The sequence below is a fragment of the Candoia aspera genome, chromosome 3 (genome assembly GCF_035149785.1).
Source record: "Candoia aspera isolate rCanAsp1 chromosome 3, rCanAsp1.hap2, whole genome shotgun sequence".
Lineage (NCBI taxonomy): Eukaryota > Metazoa > Chordata > Lepidosauria > Squamata > Boidae > Candoia > Candoia aspera.
The window spans coordinates 80,066,809-80,088,810 of record NC_086155.1 but is presented as its reverse complement, the minus strand read 5'-3'; the positions used below and the strand labels follow the sequence as shown (position 1 = coordinate 80,088,810).

The 22,002-nt window shown below is 39.0% G+C and overlaps 1 protein-coding gene across 2 annotated transcripts in view; it reads left to right on the top strand.

Annotated features, from left to right (window-relative positions):
- The window catches only part of SYDE2 (synapse defective Rho GTPase homolog 2), a 47,655-nt gene extending 27,603 nt beyond the window's left edge, over positions 1 to 20,052 (top strand). Inside the window, exons 4-8 of one of the 2 annotated variants that reach the window (XM_063298205.1) lie at positions 3,257 to 3,383; positions 9,761 to 9,942; positions 13,665 to 13,896; positions 16,189 to 16,245; positions 16,662 to 16,760. In XM_063298205.1, the coding sequence (XP_063154275.1) occupies positions 3,257 to 3,383; positions 9,761 to 9,942; positions 13,665 to 13,896; positions 16,189 to 16,199 (552 nt within the window). In that variant the 3' untranslated portion in view covers positions 16,200 to 16,245; positions 16,662 to 16,760. Of the gene's footprint in view, positions 1 to 3,256; positions 3,384 to 9,760; positions 9,943 to 13,664; positions 13,897 to 16,188; positions 16,246 to 16,661 lie in introns of both variants that reach the window. The other variant, XM_063298204.1, reaches the window with a different exon arrangement.
- The last annotated feature ends 1,950 nt before the right edge of the window (positions 20,053 to 22,002 follow it).

The following is a 22,002-nucleotide window of genomic DNA, read 5'->3' as shown; positions in this document are numbered from 1 at the left end:
TTGTTGTGCTATGCAGTTATTTAAATACAAAGAATAAAACATCCTGTGGTCCTTCATTTTCTTCATTTGGATAGCTGGCCATCATTATTGGCTTCATAACATTAGGGTACAAGATGCAAAGGAATAAAAAGAATCAGCACTTTTTGAGAAGCCTGCAGTCCTATTGTATTTGCTAAATTTTAGGTGGCTGGCATTTAGGATTTCTAAACCTTTAGTGTAATGGTGGCTTTGTGTTTATAAAGATAGAAAATCTCAAAGAGGATATGAAAGTTATACTGTAGTTAAACAAAACTGAGGGTAGAGGGCTTTTCTTATAGGGTAACTTTATATGTTGCTTCTGTGGGAATTGTAGGCATTGTCTCCAAATGTTGCTGCTATCACAGCAGGCTGTTGCATCATTCAGTCATAATAGGCTGAATTTATATCTGATTTTTCCTCCATCTCAAATGCTCAAAGCTGCTGAAACCATGAAGCCCATTAGACTTTTTTAAAAGTCTCTCTCTTTCTTCTCCCTGACTTCCTGAAGCTCATGGAAGGCCAACTGATTTTAAAAAGATGTCTAACATGGTTATAGAAAATGTTTGGCATGAGATGTAGGGAATTCATTTCTAAGTATAACAGCCAGCCTGTCAGCCACCATGTGGTTGGAATCCCAGTGTGGATGCTTGATAGGATTAAGAAGATGCTCCTGGGCAGCCCTAGGGATAAAGATATATTCAGCATATACACATGAGGGTTAAAAATATAAGTGGGTAAGAGGGTCCAGGAACACCCACAAACCCTATCCCAGTATTCAGTACATGGGTACCACTGAAAATCTTTATGCATTAAGAGCAAGATTCCCTATTATGGGAAAGTTAAATACCTTGTGTGTAGATCTTTAGTATTCAGGTTGTAAGAGCAGCCAGATTTTCAATGTTCTTTACCTTGTCCCTTAACCCATGAGAATTTACTGCTTTTAAAGACCATTAATCTAGCAATTTCCAAAAGGGATTGAAAAAAATAACAAAAGACTAGCAAATACATTGTGGTATGAACTTTTGTGCACTAGGTTCTGGGGGAAGATGTAATAAATGAGTTAGGTATTTATAGTACCATAATACTCTTTGGTATTTAATGTTGACGACTGAAGCTTTTTCATACTGCTTTAGTTTAGATTACAAAAGAATTGTATATCCATCTTCTCCATTTGTTAGAGAAAATGTAATCCTGAATTTCAAGTAGCATGTAAACATTTTGTTCTGGTTTGGACTCTACCACTGTAACAGGATGCTTTTAGATGAGAAATATTTGGATTTTTAAAGAATTAATACCAGATATATTCAGCATCTGACTCCCATACATTGCATCAGGCAGTAATGATGCTTTGTCCTATAACTGAAGTAACATTCATTTGTATTAATGGTGCATCCAAAAAGAGGGCTACACATAGTTTGCACATGAGGTGCTATTGTTATTGATTACATTTCTATTCCACCTTTCCATTAAAAATGCTAAGACAATACAACTTTCTTGCTGTAACTTATTTTCTCTTTTATCTTACCTGTAATGAAATTGCCTTCTGAAAAAAACACTTAAAGATTAATTCTACTTTTGCTATGAAAGAAGCAATGACACCCTTTCACAGTATGATTTAGAATTTTGTTTATTTTGGTCTATGTTGGTCCATTCCTTAAGGCATATCTGTTAAACTTTTGAATAAACTTATTTAAAAGATCCTTTTAAATAAGTTTTAGTGCTAGCAAATTGCCTGCATGAGATTTCTTGAGGATTATGTTTGGAAGGAAATACTTTGTGCGGAAGGAAATCTTTGCCTCTATAAAAACTGACCAAGCATCTTTGTAAAACCAAGTTGCAATAAATGCATAACCATCATTTAATTAATATAATTAATTTATTATTAAGAAGACAATGCACCATTTTGTCCCCACATATCAGGTGTGGTAGGTCAAGGGATCAAGACTGGGTTTGCATATTGTGGTAAGCCATGGTTTGTTTAGCCCATAGTTTGTTTAACCCCAGTTTATTAAATAACCCACAAATGTCTAGTTTTGCATAGCATATTAATCCATAAACCATGTTTTACAACTCACATTCAGTGCATACAACACTTTAAGAATGGGGAAGGGGCCACCCTCATTTCAGGAGTAAAGCTATTCCAAAGCAAGTAGCTGTTCCCAGGAAAGCCCCTCCAGGATCTTCCTCCTTGACCTCTTGGGGAGGAATTCAAATAGAGTAGGCAGGCAGACTCTCTAGGTTAGATAATGCTGAAGGTAAGGAGGACCTGAGCCATTAGGGCAGTGTTTCTCAACCATGGCAACTTTGAGATGTGTGGACTTCAACTCCCAGAATTCTGTGAGTTGAAGTCCACACATCTCAAAAGTTGCTAAGGTTGAGAAACACTGCATTAGGGTGATGACTAGTACCTTGAATTGAATGTGAAGTCACTCTGTAAGCTTCTGTGGGTGAATATGAATGAACTTGGGTCTCCCCTGTCACATTATTAACACCTTATTCATTACAATTAAAATAGCTATCACCCCTACATCACCACGTTTGTTTAGCACAGTCAATATACTTTATGCAACATGGATAATCTTGCTTTCTTTTTCTGGTAAAAGACTTTATTTCATAAAGATTGGCTTCCAGTCCTTTTAGAGTCTTTCATGGACACCTTGGTAGTAAAGGTAAAGGTTTCCCTTGACGTAAAGTCCAGTCGAGTCCGACTCTAGGGGGCGGTGCTCATCTCCGTTTCTAAGCCTTGGAGCCGGCGTTGTCCATAGGACACTTCCGGGTCATGTGGCCAGCATGACGACACGGAACGCCGTTACCTTCCCGCCGAAGCGGTACCTATTGATCTACTCACATTTGCATGTTTTCGAACTGCTAGGTGAGCAGGGGCTGGGACGAGCAACGGGAGCTCACCCCGCCGCGCGGTTTCGAACCGCCGACCTTCCGATCGACAGCTCAGCGGTTTAACCCGCAGCGCCACCGCATCCCTTGGACACCTTGGTACATTGAGCATATTTAAAATTGGATTTTCTGTATGATATTTGCTTTATTGATATTCTAGAGGTGACGGACTCGTCCCTGGGGGAGCTGGGGGTGTTGACGACCGACAGGAAGCTCTGGCGTGGGCTGGTCCATGAAGTCACGAAGAGTCGGAAGCGACTAAACGAATAAACAACAATTTGCTTTATATTTTAGTATTCATTGTACTGAGGTTGCTCTGGTAAGATCTATATTTCGTTTCTAGGTTGTGGGCCTGTACCGTTTATGTGGGTCGGCAGCTGTGAAGAAAGAGCTCCGAGAGGCATTTGAGAAGGATAGCAAAGCAGTTACTCTCTGTGAAACTCAGTACCCAGATATAAATGTGATAACAGGTAACAAATTTGCTTTTTATAGAAGAGATAAATAAATGCCCCAAATGCTCAGAATGTCATTAGGGTTTATGTACTGTACTGTATAAGCAAATCCTGAAAATAGTTTTTAACAGTCAATGTCCTAAAAGAGAGCCTTTTGCACTGGCATCTGCCTACTAAGGTAACCTTGTCACTAATACATGTTGAGGGTGTTTTTGTCTTTGTAAGAGTAATAGTCATTTTTGTTCTAGATTCCAGAATCATTCTTGTTCTAGATCAGTGCTGGCTGGGGAATTCTGGGAGTTGACAACCACGCGCCTTAAAGTTGCCAAGGTTGAGAAACACTGTCCTAGATTCTAATCAATATGTATGAATGGAACCTGAGCATGGGCACAGGGACAAGAGCATGGGAGGTGCCTTATTGTAGCATTATCTGCTCTCAGATAATGCTCACAGCTTAATAAAAAAGCACGTAGCAATTAATGTTTAATGGCTTCTGCATCTTGATGAAAAGAATAAATCGGCTGTAAGATCCTTATGAAAGATATTTTTAATGAAGAAAATAGTGATTTGTTATTTTCTTAATAAGAGCAGAAATTCTAAAGGTATGAGCCAATGAGTCTTCTGATTTCAGTTGCTAACCCCCAGTACAGCAGATGGGAAGCTTCTCTGTACATAGCTTGTCTATTACATATGTATAGCCTTTGCTTTTCCCCCTAAGGCTCTGGCCTCAGATTGCTTAAAGTGTGCATGGAAGACTTAGCTGAAGAGGAGAAAAGGTGGCTACTTTAGGGCTCCAATTAAGTGCTGTGACTGTTTCTTTGGACTATTTCCCAATGTCTCACCCCTTTCCTCTCCCCAGTTCCAAACTGAACAGTGTCTGAGGGAGGTAGCTGCACACAGGTTGGTTCAGTTTTCTTTTCACAGCTAGGAAATGAGCTGGCTCTAGTGAACAAAGAAACCAATGTAAATTATTTTCCATTCTTTTCTGTTGAAACCAATGTAAGCTTTGTGTAAATCCAGAACTATTTTGCTTAAGAAGGTCTTGGAGCTATGAATTAGTAGGAATACTGGAAAACCTCTTTCACATCTAGCAAGGTTAGAATTTATTATTTCTCTGAGATGCCTAACATATAAGCCACACGCACACTGAAAAATAGTACATGTTCATAGTACCTATTGCCTTATAAATCAGAAGGGGGAAATTTAAATAATCCTATTCCATATTATGTCCCAAATAGCTTCCCTACCCTGTGCTATAAGTTTGCAGGAGTCTTATTTAAGTATTCATTATGCCTGAGTTTATGCAGTGGTACATTTGTTTCAGGAAAGTGCACATTCTTTGTTTCTTATGCAAGAAAGTTAATTATTTCTGCCGTTTGAAATGTTCAGACTGTGAGTACCATTGCTTACGTACCTCAACAATGTTCAAGAGGTTTTAGAGAGCTCATAGATGTGCAAAGTTCAAAAGGTCTTGGTGGGGAAATGTCTCAATAGGATTTTGCCTCCCAGAAGAACTCAGGACTGAGCATGCACTGTTGTAATGAAAAGTGGATACGTGTGCAGGCAAGAAACAGAGGTGGAGGATCTGCAACCCTGAGCAGCAGAACTCTGCCCAGCAGTATAGATGAACAGAAATGCCTTCCTTGGGATACCATCTTGAGTCATCTGCTAAATTTTCTTCGTGTTTTTACATTGTCACACTGTTGAATAAAATGCTCATAGCTTCCTTTTTATGGAAAATTCCTGTTTTACTCTCTTTGGATGACAAGAAGGTCTCAAGAGTGGAATTTCCTGTGGGATGGACAGTTTCAAGCAACATTGTATGAATTACAGCTGTTTTGGAATTAGAAAGTCTCTTATAATCTTGCCTCTTTTAGTTTGAGTTGTCGCAGCTGCTTTTATTTATATGCACAGATTTTGCGTTGTAGCGTTCCCCATAATGAGGAGTTTTGCTCTCTTAGAACAAGCATTCATCCCTAGAACTAGTATCCTATTTACACCAGTGGCCAGTCAATTGCTTGTGGGAAGCCTACACACAGCACTTCTGAGGAACAGAACATGCTCCTTGCAAGTCCTTAGCTTCTGTTACTCAACTCTGAACATGACAGAGTTATTAGACATACAGCTAATAACTCTTGATATATAAGACTTCTAAAAAAAGGCCCTGAAGACTAATGGCCATAATGTAATATGTGAGGGTTAATGCAATTATTTTGGCCCTTTAAAACCACGGCATAGAAACATTTGGCCCAGTCAGTGAGCCCTGCAACCCTCAGAAGTAAAACAAAGAAATCAGTCAGTGCAGATGGTTTCCCATCCTTATATCAAAATATGATTTTGTAGCCGAGAATGGGTGAAAATAGCACATTTTCTGTCTGCCACACATACTGAAGTGTCTGAATGCTTAATATATAAGACTACTGAATTGTTAATCTTCAAAGCCAATTATTTATGGTTTATTTTGGGCATGTAGCAATGCTAGGATAGTTTTATGCAGTAGCAAGAATAGAGGCTGGAATCAGCTGTAGAGTTTCATGTCCTAAAAACCTCAGCTTTCAAGTTTAAAAAGATACCTCTCAGTCATCATTAATCTTAGTTTCCAAACAGCACCTGTTGAAAGCTCAAAAACTGGAGGGAGTTGACTTTATTATTTATTTGTCATAGCAAGTAGAGTTCTGCTCTTTGGTGAGAATGCCAAGCAATCAGACTTTTCCCAACTTCAAAGCTGCAGAGACTTTCCCCACAGTTCCCACCATTCCCTAATATCAGAGCTGGAAAAAAGGGCATGGATTGTTCAGCAGCTGCTTGGCTAATGCACAAGGTGCCTCTGCCTTAGGGGCCAAACTGATAAACTCCCCATCCAACCTTTTCTGCTTTGGAATAGGATCATTAGTAATGAAATTTACTTGAGTACTGCTGCTCTGTGGGTGGCAGAGCTTTTGTTGGCATTGCTCATATGGGGCCCTCTCTCCTGACTTTCCAGCAGAAAAAGCTCATGAGATGCTTGGTAGGAGGGAAGAGATGACAACTTGATTTTTTGGTTTGGTCTTCAAGACTAATTTTAAAAAACCCTGTAATAAAAAAAGCAGAGAACCTAAACACTGAAGCATATACTGTAAATTGTACTGGAAAAACAAGGAATCATGATAAGAACTAATAGTCAAGAAAGTGATTAAGGAGTCACCCTACAATTCCTTCAAGATCCTGGTTAGTTTTTGTTTGAGTTCTCAGCTTTCTAGACACTTTCTAGGAATTGCAGAGGTGCCTGTAGGGGTGTCAAAAAAGTAAAGATGGTGGTCTCAGCAGCAGAATCTAAAGCCTGCCCCTTTCTACATGCATGTGTCGTAGGTGCACATACAAAAGGAATGGGGTTTCAATTGCTATTTTGATTTTTTTTAACTTTTCCTGCAGATGCTACTAGAAGTATAGTAAAAAAAGGCTAGAAGTGTGCCTTGTAAACACAAGTATCTGGCTCTTTGGATGCCTTTGGATAAATCCTGTTCTTAGAATATGTCTCTAACTGACTTGGGCAAGTAAGAGGGAAGAAAATATCTCTGTTGATCTAATTAAAATAAGAACTGCTGGGGAAAGGACATTTTAATGTCTACATTGCAAAGGTTAGGCTGGAGTATAGTGTTAGGTCTTTTTTTTTGCCTGCTGTCCTAGGAGGGCTTTGAAGCAGCAGATCAAACAGTGGCTTCTGGGCATCGAGGAAGGTCTCTCAAGGGGCACTTTGCTGAAAGAGAAGCACCTTGTTAAGTGATTTGCACCACTCCTGTAAACAAAGTAATGGGCACTGTTCTTGGTACCAGTCTTGCCGAATTGTCAGAATTCCTCTTTGCTGAAAAAACACTTACCATTTTCCTTTTAAAGTCAAATATCATAGAAGTTTACTGACCATTTTTCCAAGACTTGTCTCTAAAAGTATTCTTTTGTTGCTCTTTTGAAGAACTATTCTCCTGGTCAGGAAATGCACATTTAATTATTAAACCTTGATTCAGAAATGCTTCTGTGGCTGGCACTGGCTTACATACAGTGAAATGCACATGTCATTCAGAATAATGTGCCTTAGCAAATTTAGCAGCTGGCTGATTTCTGATATTTCTGCATCATGTCTGCTTCCAGCCATGTGAACTCTCTTGTAGTAAAGCATATCATATAGTTGACAGTTCAGTGGGTTAGGAAAATGAGAAATTAATGAGGTGGATTGGAAAAGTATGTGTTTTCTGTTGCTGCCTATATTAGTTCTGTGCTAGCAATGGTTGGAACAAAAAAAATAGAGCTGTCAGGAGATGTCAGTCCATAAAAATAACTGCCCTGTCTTAGAGGGCTTGGTTAGTAAGAGGAGACAGTGGAGGGTCAGAGGGCTCAAAACTTATTTTGTAGAGGAATGAAGCAGGAGAAAGTGTTTTGAAAAGGACAGACCAGGTGACTTGATTGCATAGCTTAGTGTTGATTCTGTTACAAGACACTTCTAAAAGTGGCTTCCTATTGAACACTTCTAAAAATCTATAGCAGGATCCTTTCCTCTTGTTTAGGAATTTTGTGCTGTCTGCAAAGCAGATCCTTTGCTATCAAGGTGGTAGTTGACTAGTTCCCCTCCTCCAGTCTTCAAAATATCCCAGCCTGGATGTATTCTCTACATTTCATCCTGCTGTTGATTTGGGCACTTGCTAAATTGGGATCCCCTAAACTTTTGGATTATGGAATGTCTGGGGAATATAGGGGGGCTAGCTGAAGCCATCTGCAGGGCATCAGGTTGAGGAAAGGCTGGTTTGAGTTGCTGGTTTGTGGACTACCTTTGCTTGAAATACTTATAGAAAAAGCAGCCTTTTGACCTGCAAGATTCTGAGGGTGCCCCTGAAATTATGCAGTCCTTGGGGCTTTTTGAATTCCCCTTTCTGAAGAGTAGAAATGGAGCCCCTTGCTTTACTCTTAAAAATTCTGTTCTTAACAAAGTCTTCAGTTAACACAGTTCACATTACAGTTGGGTCACAGGGCAGGATTTGTGGTAGGCACACTAAGGCTTACAACAAGTCTTGCTTTGTTAAGAAACATTCAGCAGTGGTATTTCTGTCATGGTTTGGGGATTAACAAGGCCTTTATTTGGCAGATACTTAAATTGGTATCTCAGCTTCCTACTTTCAGCTCTTTGTTTTCATTCTTCATTAAACCGTACTATTTATTAAGGCATAACTTACGTTCAGCGGGTTGCATGAACAAAATGAAAGCAAAGCAATTAAAATCTGAGCTTAGATTTTAATAATTTGTGAAAATGATGTAGCTGTTTTTGTGCCTTGACATTTTATAGCACAAAATGTAGCATGGGATTGAAGAGATTCCTGAAAAATTTAATGGAAATTAAATTAACTAAATCCAGTACATATGACAACTCCCTGTGTAGTTAATAATTTCTAACTTCTGTTAAATTAAAAATTATAATTCATTGCAACTTTTGGAGATCATGCCCATGGTTTGAGAGGGACTGCATCTGATCCAGGAATTGTTGGTTAAGCACTGGAGCAGGCTTGCACAACTTGTAGAGGAGAAAGGGCCAGGCTGATAAATTAAAAATAATCGTGGGCCACAGAGGAATAGCTGGTACACTGATCAGCTGTTTGGCAGGCAGCGGCAGTGTTGGTGAGGCTTGGAGGCACTTGGCAGCATGTCTTTTGAGGTGCCAGTGGCAGATCTTTTTTAGGGGCTGTGACGTTTGGCAACAGTGAATGTACTGAGTTTTTAAAAAATGCCAGTGAGCTGCACAAGGCTGGTTGGTGGGCTGTGTGTTGTGCAGGCCTGCCCTAGAGGAACCAGAATAGATGGGGTGTGTGAAGGGAGGAGAGTTAAGATTTTCCAACAGAGCGGGGGGGGGGGGGAAAGCAGCTTTGTCCTGAATTTCCAGTTCTGAAGATAAATAAGAGTCAATAGAATATTTGCAACAGTTCTGAGCTGGGGAAGAGAGAAACCTTTACTCGCTTGTGGTAATGGTTACAGCGATGCATTATACTTAAAATACTTTGATAATAAAATGTTAAGTATTATTAGAATAAGAAGTGATGTAATGCTATGACTACTGTTCTCAATGAATTTATATTGTATTGATGTTGGCATTTCCTCTAAGGAGCACACCATGTAGATAGAATAAAAGAAAGAAGAGTTAACATTCACATTCACATTTGGAAATGATTTTCAGATTTGAGAAACAGAGTAAATTGCCATATCTATCTATCTATCTATCTATCTATCTATCTATCTATCATCTATCTATCTATCTATCTATCTACAAGATACCCAATTTTGAGATAATTTCTGCATGAGCCCAACTGATTGTCCTGCTGAAATGTGACTTTCTGGTAAATTCATTACATTTTGTTTGCTCTGCATGTCTTATTAAGGTGTCCTCAAAGATTATTTAAGGGAGTTGCCTTCTCCATTGATAACCAAACAACTTTATGAAGCAGTGTTGGATGCCATGGTGAAAAAGCCTTTGAAAATGACAGCAAATGGATGTGAAAATGATTCTAATGATTCAGAATATACAGTGGCACTTTTGGATTGCCTGCCAGAAGTTGAGAAAGTAAGTATTGTTGGCCCATTGATCTAGTTCATGGTTTAAGGAATATCACATCTCTTTCTTCCTCCTCCTCTCCCTCTTTCAGTATAAAAGTTTGACTTGACTTTTGTCTAACGTTGGCTAAGTAGGCTTAATGGATTTATTCACAAGATGTTAGACTACATGAGGGATTCTCAATATTTATGATACCATGATCTCCTAAAATGATAAATGCATTTGTGTGCCCACCCTCATGAATAACACTAATGATTTCATTGGAGTTAGTTTGGCAAGAAATAAATATACCACTTACTTTTAATAATTAACATTTAATCTCTATATCACATACTACAATGATAGAACCTTGCAACTTTATAAGTAATTTTTTTCATTGAAATAATGAGTGACATTAAAACCCTATTTTTAATAGGAAAGATGAATTTGGTTAATTTTTCATCATTGCTGAAATCTGGGCTTTATTTTTGAGAAAGTCACTCTCATTTCATGTTCTACATTTATTTTGGATTGATTTTTGCTTTTTATAACAGCAGTTGTAGAAAATGAGGACTCTGCTGCCATCTTGTTGAAGGGGCAAATTCTGACAATGATCTGGACTTGCATGCCCATTGCTGGATCCCTGTAAGAATTTGCTTTGGCTTGTCCAGGAAGTACTGCCAGTGATTCAGTTTTGCACATGTAAGCCATCAGACCATATTCAAAGCTTTGCTCTATGTGTTGCTTCAGCAAGTTGGCTGCCAGCTTGTCCAAGCAGAATGGGGGCAAGTTCTGGTAATAACTCAACTTTGCAAATATAAGCCATTAGGCTTGCAAGGTCACTCTGTTAAGGAGATTTGTTGGAAATATTCCATAACTAAGCCAGTCTATATGCTATAGCAGGATATAGGGCATGTCCTTACAGACCCAGCCCAAAACTTGCATGCAGTTGCACTGAAAGAAGGACCACTCAAATATTCCTTTAAAACGATTCACCAGCCTGCCTAAACCTAATCCTTCCAAACCCTCAGTGAATTGTTTAATTCCCTTCTCTCTAACAAGTACGATTTAAGGAAGTGAGGTGAACAGTGAGATTTTGGGATTTTCCTTTACTGCGGTTGTCTGATGCCAGCTGAAGGTAAACAGCTGTGTAACCATTCCTCTCCTTGAACTGTTTGCTGCTGCAACCTCCAGAAAAAAAGGTACAGATTGACACTAAAACATTGCCTGAAAGTCAGGGTTGTCTTTGATAATAGCACACTGGCTGGCAGGCCACTAAACACAGTTGTTCAATTATTGAGGCAAATTGGATTTTGTTGGTAAATTAGCAAAGGTTACTAGCTCTACAAAGATCCAGATGACCATGATATAGCCTAAAACTAATGCTTTAGTTTAGTTTTACTTTAGTCTTCCAGTGTCTTTGTGTGGAGAATTGCAACCCAGATCTGATAGCTCCAGTTAGAACAGATTGTGAGCTGACTATCTGGGGTGTGAGCTAGTGTGTGTGCATGGAAAAACAAGAAAGTAAACTTCTCTTTGGCGTAAGAGATGAAGTCAGCAGTGGCCATCAAGCAAATACAAAGACGCATTATGAAGATTCCCCCACCTCATTTTGGTAAGCAATCTTACTTTGGAGGCACTTCACTTGACCTCCTTTGATGTTAGAAAAGTGTAGATATGCTGGAGGTGAGCGAAAGATGCATCATTAATGGCCCAGGACACCATGAATTAATATAGGTATGAGGTTATTCTCCCAGATTGTGGATGTTTAATGTTTTATATCCCCTGAAAGCTAGGCTGAGGGGAAATACCCATTTTAGCATTTTAGCTGGCTGTGGAATTTTGGAAGTTGAAGTCCACACATCTTAAAGTTGCTACGGTTGAGAAACACTGACCTAGAGCCATTTCTCCTCACTCCTTCAGCCTGTTTGTGCAGCCTCTTTCAACCCTGTTGCTGAGCTTATTCATTGCCAGAAATCACAACTTTTCTGTGCTTCCATGTCTTCACACCGCAGGTCCCACGTAATAAGCAACGGAAAGCACATGAAAGGGACCTTGTGCCTTTAAGAGCTCCTGCTTGGCAGTTCTGATCAGGAGTCCAAAGTGGGGCAAGCCTTGTGGATTTGGATTAGAGGGCATTTATCCTGGACAGTGTGGGGAGGACAGATTTGCTATGCATGTGCAGAGCAGTCAGATGATCAGATCAGTTTGGAGGTAATAATTTGATCCAGCAAGTTGCTGAAATCCAATCTCCAAAGCATGTCTTTGCACTGCTTTATAATACAGAAGGTGCACGCTTGAAACAAATGGTTTTCAAGCAGAGTAGAACACAGTGAATATTTAATGAATATTATTTAAAAATAATGCTATTAATTTGATAATAATAATTTATTAATGTGCTGCCTGACTCCCAGTGACTCTGGGCGATAAGTTACTATACACATGCTTTTTATCCTGGCGAGCTACCAGTTTCAGGCAACTCTACCTAAAACATGCTCCTTAATTAATTTTATATGCTGTCATAATATGCTGAACTACAATGTGGAAACTTAACCTTCTGTCAAGGAGAACTCAGTGAAGGAAACCAGCTGTACCCTTTTATGGGCAAACAGCTAGACAAAACATTTTTCTAAGCAGAATTGGTTCCCTCAAATCTTACAAAAAGGTGGTTTTATTTATCATCAGCACCTTTCCCATTCTTTTTGACTATGCTTTGACTTTAATCCTAGACACGGTTACTTGACAATACATTCCTCTTTCTCAGTAATTTTGGTTATGACAGGGCACTTCATAAACTATTGCTTTCAGCTGATAAAGACTAAGTGGCTAGCTTGCTTAATAGCAAAAAACTCTGAATGTTGATTAAATTACCTTCTGGCTTTGCAATGGAATGCCAACATAGATTTTATATCTGCTTTCACTAGAATGGTACCTTCAAAACAAGAGTGAAAATTTATTCACCTGGCAGTCTTAAAGATCTTCAATAGCTGTTGCAAATAAAGGACTATAAATCACAGTAAAGCAAAAAAGAAAAAAATCGAATTGGGCTGAGTTTTTCTGAATCTCCAGAGTGCCTAATCAGATAATAATTTTGAGCTGGATTGTTCAGTATTCTGATTTTGGTAATGCAGCTTCCTGTGTTCTTAATTAAATGGTGGAAATCTCTTACGATGTTTGTTGGTTTTGGCACAGCAAAAATTATCTGATAGTATCTGAGAAAGGGAAAGTTTGACTATGATCCCAAAAAGCAAACAGATTGGGGGAAGGGAATGTTTTTGCAGAAGAGATGAGCCCAACCAAATATTGCCAGCCATTTAATTCAATACCAATGGTGGAGCAGAATTTCTGTGCTATTTAATTTTATTGAAATGTTGTGCTATTAAATTGGTCCATTGAACCAGGCTGATTGTTAAAGCCTTTCTCCAAGACTGAAGATTGGTATTTTGTGTGGTTTACTCCCAGGTAAGTATGCAGAGAATTACAGTTCATTGGCCTTTGCAAAATATTTCCTTAAGGATATGTACAGAATATTGATCAGCTGCAAAATTCCCAGATCTGTGTGCTCTTCTGCTTCAAAAAGATGTATTCTTGAAATATCATCTTCTGTGGACACTGCTACTGGGCATGAATGATGATGTTGTGACTGCATTAAGAGGACAAGGCCTTCAATATTACTGCCCCCATCTTCTTAATTAAACATTTTTTTCCTGTGGATAAATTAACCAATGCCCCTCCTTTCTTCTTTATTTTAGGCAACCCTAAAGATGCTCTTGGACCATCTGAAACTGGTGGCTTCATACCATGAAGTAAATAGAATGACTTGCCAGAATTTAGCTGTGTGTTTTGGGCCCGTCTTACTTAGTCAGTGGCAGGAAACTACCAGCCACAACAACAGAGTGTTCACGGATTCAGAAGAGCTTGCCAGTGCCTTGGATTTCAAAAAACATATAGAAGTTTTACATTACCTGCTCCAGTTGTGGCCAGGTAAAAATTCTTGGTGGAGTTGTAAATGGAGAACATTTAATTTCTTTCAAAGCAATCTGTTAATCTGTTGCACTAAAAGCAATGGATCTTGCATTTAACCTTTTACTGTAGCATAAGCTTACAAAGACAAATTTATTATGCCATATTATTTGTACCTATAATTATGGCAAATCAATTGTATTATAACTTTATGCTGCTGTAACCATTTCTTCACTTCATTAGATATATAAAGTATTACTTGCTAATGTATCCTTTCATTTTTGCACCCATTCCAGGCTTGTGTAGTTTATCTTTAAATTTCTTTGAAATAAAGATGGATGAGATTTTTTTTTTGCACCCATGGTAAGAAGATAAGATCCACCCATCCAAAACATCTAGAACTGCATGTTTATTACCAGTGCCCTGAAGTGTCCCTGTTGACTTATTCATGGACTATACTCCTTGCCCCTGTGGCTCTGTATGTCCAAAAAGCATCTCCTGTTCATGAACCTTGTTTCCCTCCCTCCCTCCCTCCCTCCCTCCCTCCCTCCCTCCCTCCCTCCCTTTTGTCTCTGGTATTGGGAGCTTCTGCCATTCTCTTCTTTTCCTCCACTTCTTATTTGATAACCTTGTTCTAGCTGCTACTCCTCTCAGGGAGATAATTAGGGGCTTAACTTTTGGCCTTGCGTTAGCTTAAGCAGCTAATTTTCAAACCGATATGAACAGGTTAGACTGAAAGGCCCGAAGTGTTTTTGGAGCAGTGGATCTCTGCTTTAGCAATAGCATCTTCTGGTGGTCAACATGTATAATTCCACCGTTTGGAAAGACAAACTTACTTGCAGACTTACTTTGAAGACTTGCTGCTATCCTGATGGCCAGGTTGTCAGTTGAATGAAAGCCGAGATTTTTTTTTTTGCAGTATGTGGACAAATTATATTGTCTCTCAAGCAAAACATATAGAATTAAGCAATATAGCTGCTTGACTGGTGATTCAGAATTGAGTTATTAACAATTAGGTCCTTAAGGAAGGTTTTTCTCTATATAAGTATCATCTGAATGACCGGGTGTGTATTGTCAAAGAATTGAACTAGCATAAACTTAAGAATTTCAGCCCCATCTGTAACTACAGGATATCATGCCAAGTCCTTTGACTTTTCAAAAATTTAAACATTGAACTCTGTTCTTGTGAATGAGTAAAGCCAAGCATGAGCTCTCAAAAATTAATCCACTGATGAATTTGGAAAACTTGATAACTATGCTTGTGACCAGCTTCTCATTTATTTATTTATAAATAGAAAACATAATAATGCTGGCACTTAAGGTTTAACACACGAGCCCTTTGTTTTAAAGAATAAAGCCTAAACAGAAGAGCTTTTGTTGATGTGTGTGTTTTCTCCTTTTTTTTTTTTTTAAGCAACCCAGAATTTAAATAAGATATACTCACTTCCAGGAAGATATTTGAGCCGTAGTGAAAGTTTACTCATAGGATTATCTAAGGAAGTGGCAGGTCGCATATGTTGGCTCTTACCTTGTTATGTGCAGGAGTTAGCTTTTTATATCACAGGATGTTCCCTTAAGCTTCTAAAGGAAAATCAGGATTAAATATAATGAATACATAAAATAATACGATAACATCTGGCAGATACTATTAGAAATGGCACAGCAACTGCAGTCTATGATGGGGCTTTGAAGAGAGATCCCACATAAAGCCTCTCAGGATAGACAGGTCAGCCCAGTAGGAGAGAGAGGTCTGGTAGACTAGATATTTTCCATCTCTAACATAAGAGGCTGAATATATAAGTTTTAAGTCTTGAAAGTGCAATCTTCTTTTGTGAACTGTCCACCCATTACAATGGCACTTACTCCTTACTCGTTTTTTCACCTTATGGCCTCCATGTCATACAGGATCTTGACTTAGCCCCATTATCTTCCTTCTACATTCTTTACAGTAAGCTTCCCCTGCACATTCTTCAGTTTTTGCATCTTCTGAAAAGACTAGCTAGGGAGATACAACTTCCTCCACTGAGTACTGTGAGACAGTTCAAAGGTCCCCCAGCTTCTTTTGGACCTTGAGGACTTTCCATTAGTCTGTGCTGCCGTTTTCTTTCCATTCCTTATCAAGTCTTACTGACAGAGTTAAGCCTTTTTGGATGGAATGGTGTCACTTCTGTGTTCCATGAAGCAGCCAGAATATTGCTGTAAGCAAAAGTAATAGGACAGAACCATTAGTGCAGGGAAATGCACGGAACAGAAACTTTTGCAGTTGAAATATGTAGCGGTTGGTGAATAAAACATTTGTACTGTTTACCATAGGAAGGCGATAACAAGAGGAGACTCTTAGTTTCTAGAGCTGTAAAACCATGAGTTCAGGTAACAAAAGTACCGAATGTGTGTTTGTTCTGCCTGCTTTTTCTTACATAGTTGATTGTAGATCGCATTTGGAAGCTCTTCTTTGAACTGTACTGTGATTTTGGACTGTGATTAACTTGCAAAATTAACTTGCAAAGTTAATCAAGGGACTTGCAGTTTTAATAGATTCCTCCAATGGCAGTAGACAAAGGCATGGTAGTTTTAAGATGAAATGTTTACTAGTTGGCTTTTCCTTTTCAATATAACTTGACTGGCTGGTACCAAAATCAGTACAATAGAATTATTGGCTGTTCAGTGTGCATGCATAAACGCATATTCCAAGTCATTGACCAGTGGAAAAAAATAATGTTATATTACCACTTCCTTTTAAGACTTACTGCTAAGCTAACATGAATTCCAATTATTCTTTATCATAGTGCAACAGTCATCTGTCGAAGAGTCAGTGTTGCTGGAGCAGCAGTCCTCCGTGAACTATCTGAGGCCTAAGAAACAGCGGCCTCAAATGTTAGATTTAAGCAGTACTGAAGTGTCAGGGATCTTGCGATCCAGGCCAGCCAGACTGGACAGCCCTTCAAGCAACCGCTATGCAGGAGACTGGACTGCTTGCGGGGAGAACTACTTCGTCAGTCCCAGAGAAGCTCTGAATGAAGCAGACTATGATGATGTCCCTTCTGAAGAGGCAGAAAGTGGGGACGATGGCAACAAAGTGGATGCTTCCAGAACGCCACTCCGGCGGCCCATTTGTGTGTCCAAAGAACATACCTTTCAGGCCTATCTGACCATGCAAACAATGGATTCTGCAGTGAACCATCAAGTTAACCTCAAAAACTTGCAAGAAAGTATTGATACTCTGATAGGAAACCTGGAACGGGAACTCAATAAAAACAAGCTTAATATTAGTTATTGATCATGTTGCTCCGCCATGGCTCCTGTTTAGTACTGTATGTCTCTTCCCTTGTTTTTCCCCAAGAGAGAATAAGGAAAAGGATGAGGTTTGGATGGGGGTCTGTATTGTAGTAGTTGTGCTGGGCAGTCTTGGAGTCACCGTATAGGTTAGTGCATTTGTATTACAGTCTCTGCTTTCTCCACCATTTGAAAACATGTTACTTTTTATGAAATGATTCTATGATATTCAGTTCCTCGTCAACGTACTATGCACTTAGGAAATTTGAACAGTTTATCGATGTATAATGCACCATCTCTGTCTTTGTTACACAGGAACAGCACAGTTTGTTCCTGAAACCTTAGCCCTGGTACGGATGTTCTCCCAGAAGAGAGAAAATTAATGTTGCTATGTATGTGATAATACGTGGCACAAACTGTAGGTAGATCATGTTCTGTTCTATTGAGACGTTTTCACTTGCAGTGCAAAGGCTGCTATGAAAAAAAGGCTTTTGATAGTTAAGTTGTATGAATATACATGTATTCCTATATTAACACCTTGAAGCAACTATTTAAAACTGCAAAAATATTTTTCTAACTTTTGTTTTGTACATATTTATATGTGAAAAAGATTACGTGTGATTTGGTCTATTCTAGTTGCAGCAAGTCTTGTACAGCAAAACAGTTTCTTCTCTCTTCTTCAACCTGTGCTCTGAAGATACCTTAGGTTACAATTCTGTCATTTCCCAGACAGCATAGTGATCATGGTGTGTGTGTGTGTGTGTGAGTGTATATGTGCATGTGAGAGAGAGATGGAAATTATAGTCCAGCAGGTGGGGGTGGGTTAGCATAGGAAATATCATTCCTTCCTAGAGAGCAGATGCTTGGACGCAGCCCCTGGTACTGTATCAGATGGTTGTGGAAAATGAGATGATTGTGCACCACTCCTATACCTTGCCCAGCCTTCCCCATGCCAGTCAAGCAGAGCTGCTGGTGGGCGGTTCATGTTTTTTATTCCCTATGGGAGATGTTATACATGAGAGCACTGTAGAAGAGAATATCTGTAGCTCAGGGTTGAACTGTGGAGTCCTTGGTGCTCTCTGAGCTTGGTTGTTTGCTTGCAGACGTTTCATTACCCATTACAGTGCTGATGTTACCTAGGCGGGCAATGAAACATCTGCAAGCAAACAACCAAGCTCAGAGAGCACCAAGGACTCCACATGAGAGCAGCACTGTGCCTGTCTGGGACATTCTAGATTTGTGTAAGGAGAGCTGAAAAGAGACTTGTCCATTGTGGTGTCTGATTAAACAATCACATAAGCAGTTGTGTGATACATGGGACAAGAGAGTGGTTGTACTGAGATATTTGAGGGCTGCAACTAAAAACGTACAGATTTCTTTAAGGCATCTAAAATCAAAAATTGTCTAGACAGCATGGCCTGCTTGTCACACCTTTCTGCAATTCCCATTGTGAAACTAAAAATACATGCTTCTAGAGATGCTTTGGAGCTTGATTGCTTGGTGGAGTCCATAGTAGCTATTCTACCCAACTGTCCACATTTTTAAAAAATGTAATGTCCTTAAGTGCAGATCTGTAGCCTGATCAGTCTAATGTTATCATTGTGCATGAACAATAATTAATGCACAGTCAAGGGAGCTGACTTTGTTAACGCCTCCCCAGATACGGTGAACCATGCTTGGGCGTTATCATGTCAGTGCCCTCGGACTGGAAATGTAGAGGCCTAACTCTGTACATGGTTGCTGTGTCCCTTCTCCAATTTTTTTCCCTGCATAGAGAGTTTTGCCTTCTGCCATGCTACTGGGAAGCTCCTCAATTTGGACAGTTTTGCTGCTTATTACCACCTATTATGTACTTTAGGCCTGTGTCCCTAGTTCACTTCTACAAGTTTCTCAACTGTAGGGAGACCCCAGAGAGTTCACCTCTCTTTCGAAGGCTGGCAAGAATGAAGAAAGTGCCTTTTAAAATAATGTGTTCCAACGGCCTGAAACGTTTTGAAGGTCTTCATTCCAATTGGTCTAGCTGCTTCTTTAATCCCAAGAACGTTAAGTGCTAAGATGATCAATTTATTGTTTGTCTTGCCGGTTTCCTTAAATGAGTATTGGCAGCTCCTCAGGCCTGCTCTAAGAAGGGTGAATGTAATAAATGCTGATTGGATTGGTTTGCAGATCTTTGATATCCACCATGAACCAAAAAGCCTGATGCAAATTTAAGTCCTGTCTGCAGTCACTAAGACCCAAGCAATAATGAATACACCCAGGTGCCTCTTAAAACACAAACACTGTTAGCAGTGTAGTAGGGTACTCTTTAAAATACCAGTTAGCAAGTGGGGGAAGCCATTATTATTTTGAATCATGTCTATTTGCTTTCAATCCGCCTTCACCAACTGATGCCTCCAGTTGTTTGGAGGTCACAACTCCCTGCATTCCAGCTAGGAATTCTGGGAATTATAGTCTTAAGCTAACTGGAGGAAAAGGAAAGGGTACTCTGTATTATAGATCTGGTTTTCTTCTGTTTATTTACATTATCAGTTCTCAGTGTTTTCTTCTGGACCTGGTATAAGTGCTATTTAATTTGTTCCTTGATATTCTTTATTATAATTATTTTAGCTATTTATTTACACTAGGATGACTGAGTTTGGTGCATGATTTTTGCCACATTTTTCCCTAAAGAAATATTTCAGCATTTTATACAGTCTTATTAATTTATTATGATGATGATTATTAGTGTGGCAGTACACAACTACAGTCATTTCAATATAGTGGTATAGTTTGAAAAACATATATTTTAACCTGAATCATTTATTGATAAGCTGATGTATTTTTTTAAAAGCATATGTACAGGAAGTGAATTATTTTTGAACGGTAAATGTTAATTCTGAATAAAACCCAAAATATGAAAAATAACTTGATCGTATTTTGTAAAATGTTACCATTATTTTAAGAAATACGTTTTAAAGATAAGTCTGTTAACTTGTGTTTGTAATTTTGGTTTCAAATAATAGATTGGAAAAATTGGAAAAAGTTGCCACAGGTGTGAAGAATTTATATTTTCAGGGTTGTTACTATGAAATGGGAAGAACACAGACTTAATCATATGCATAAGTTTGGATGATGACTTGGAGGGGCAGAGCTTTCACAGTTAATAAAAACAGATGGCTCTTTTATCAGGTCAGAGGTCCATTTTGTCTAGAACCCTGTTTCTATGGAGGCCAAGCAGATGCCAATGGGAAGATCACAACCGTGACTTAAGTACATATTTTCCCTCACCTGATTTCTCCAGCAAATGTTTGGAGGGGGATAAAAAGTGGAGCCAGGTCTCCTTCAGGTCTTCTTGACTTGGGGGCGCCCATGTTGTTTCGTGGAGCAGCAGTATGGAAGCACTTTGTCATTGTATTCTTCGGACTTCTTTCAGCTTCCCTGAGTGCTCAAGTCAGGGTGGTGTTTAGGATCCCCTACTTCCCTCTGTGGGTGATTTACCAACTGCAGTTTTTTTGGAGAGGGCTGACCAGCCATGTGTTGTTAGCCATGTGTTGGTTACTTCCCAATTAGTCTATTACAACGGGCTCTAGGTAAGGATGCCCCTGAAGCAGGTCCAGAAATAGCAGTGGATCCAAAATGCAGCAGGAAGGGTTCTGCTGGAATATCCCAGCTGGAGCATATAATAGTTGCCCTGGCTAGGCTGCATTGGCTGCCGTTTGTTTTAGCCAAATTCAAGGAGCTTGTTATTTATATAAATCCATATATGGCTCAGGCCTCTTCTAGTGAAGAGATTCCTCCATATGTTGCTACCTACTGACAAGGACCTTTAGCATGAGCTACCTTAGATAATCCCAAAATGATGAGATATGCATCGTGACATCACACAAGCTTCTTTTGATACTTGTGTTGCAAGTCAGTGTGCATGTGACATTGCAACACATTTCGTCATTTATGTCCTTTGTCTCCTCCTCGTCAATGCCCATAAGCTAGGGACTTTTCAGTGGTGATACTAACACTGGAATTTTGAACCATGGTTAATTTGCTGCCAGTTATTAATTACTGACACCTTGTAACTTCTATGTACTTTTAATTGCTTTTGGTTCATTGTTTTGATTTTCTAGCTTTGTAATAGATATGATGCTATATGTCAGTATTTTATTTTGGGATTTTAATTTTTGATCATTATTTATGGATTCTATTGTTAACTGCCCCAGATGGGCCTGTAGGTTGGGTGTTTGTGGGTGCATAAGTGAACTAACTAAATACCTCCAGTATTGAACATTACAATACATGCACATACACACACATGTGCATGTGCACCTCTGAGTCTCTACTCAGATGTAAGCTCCACTGAACTCAAAAGAGTTAGTCTCAAGCATGCAGCCTAAATTCATCAATGTTATAGCACATGCACAAAATATGTTGAGTTCTAACATAATGTAAAGGAGGAAAAGTCTCTCAAATGGGAATTTGTATAATCACATAAAATGCAATGATGTGTTTGTTAAAATGGAGTTATTGGAACAAACTATATTTATTTACTTCAATGAATATTGAAGTTTTTTTTAAAAAAAATGCTTGGTATATTCCTACTTCAGGACAGACTGTGTCTGCATGTCAACTTAAGTAGGTGGGGAATTTAAATGTGTGATGATTCACTATGATGCTCTGATGCTTATTTGCTTTTTAGAATATTCTGTCCATATAAAATAGTGTTATTAAGATAAATGCCAGACTTTCATGCCTGCTAAAGCATGCTGCATTTTGCAAAGATAAATGCATTGCTTGCTGGCAGTATAACCTTGAAAACAGACTGATTAAATATAGGAATACATAATGGAGTCTTATATTTCTGACTGTCGTATTTTCTTATTA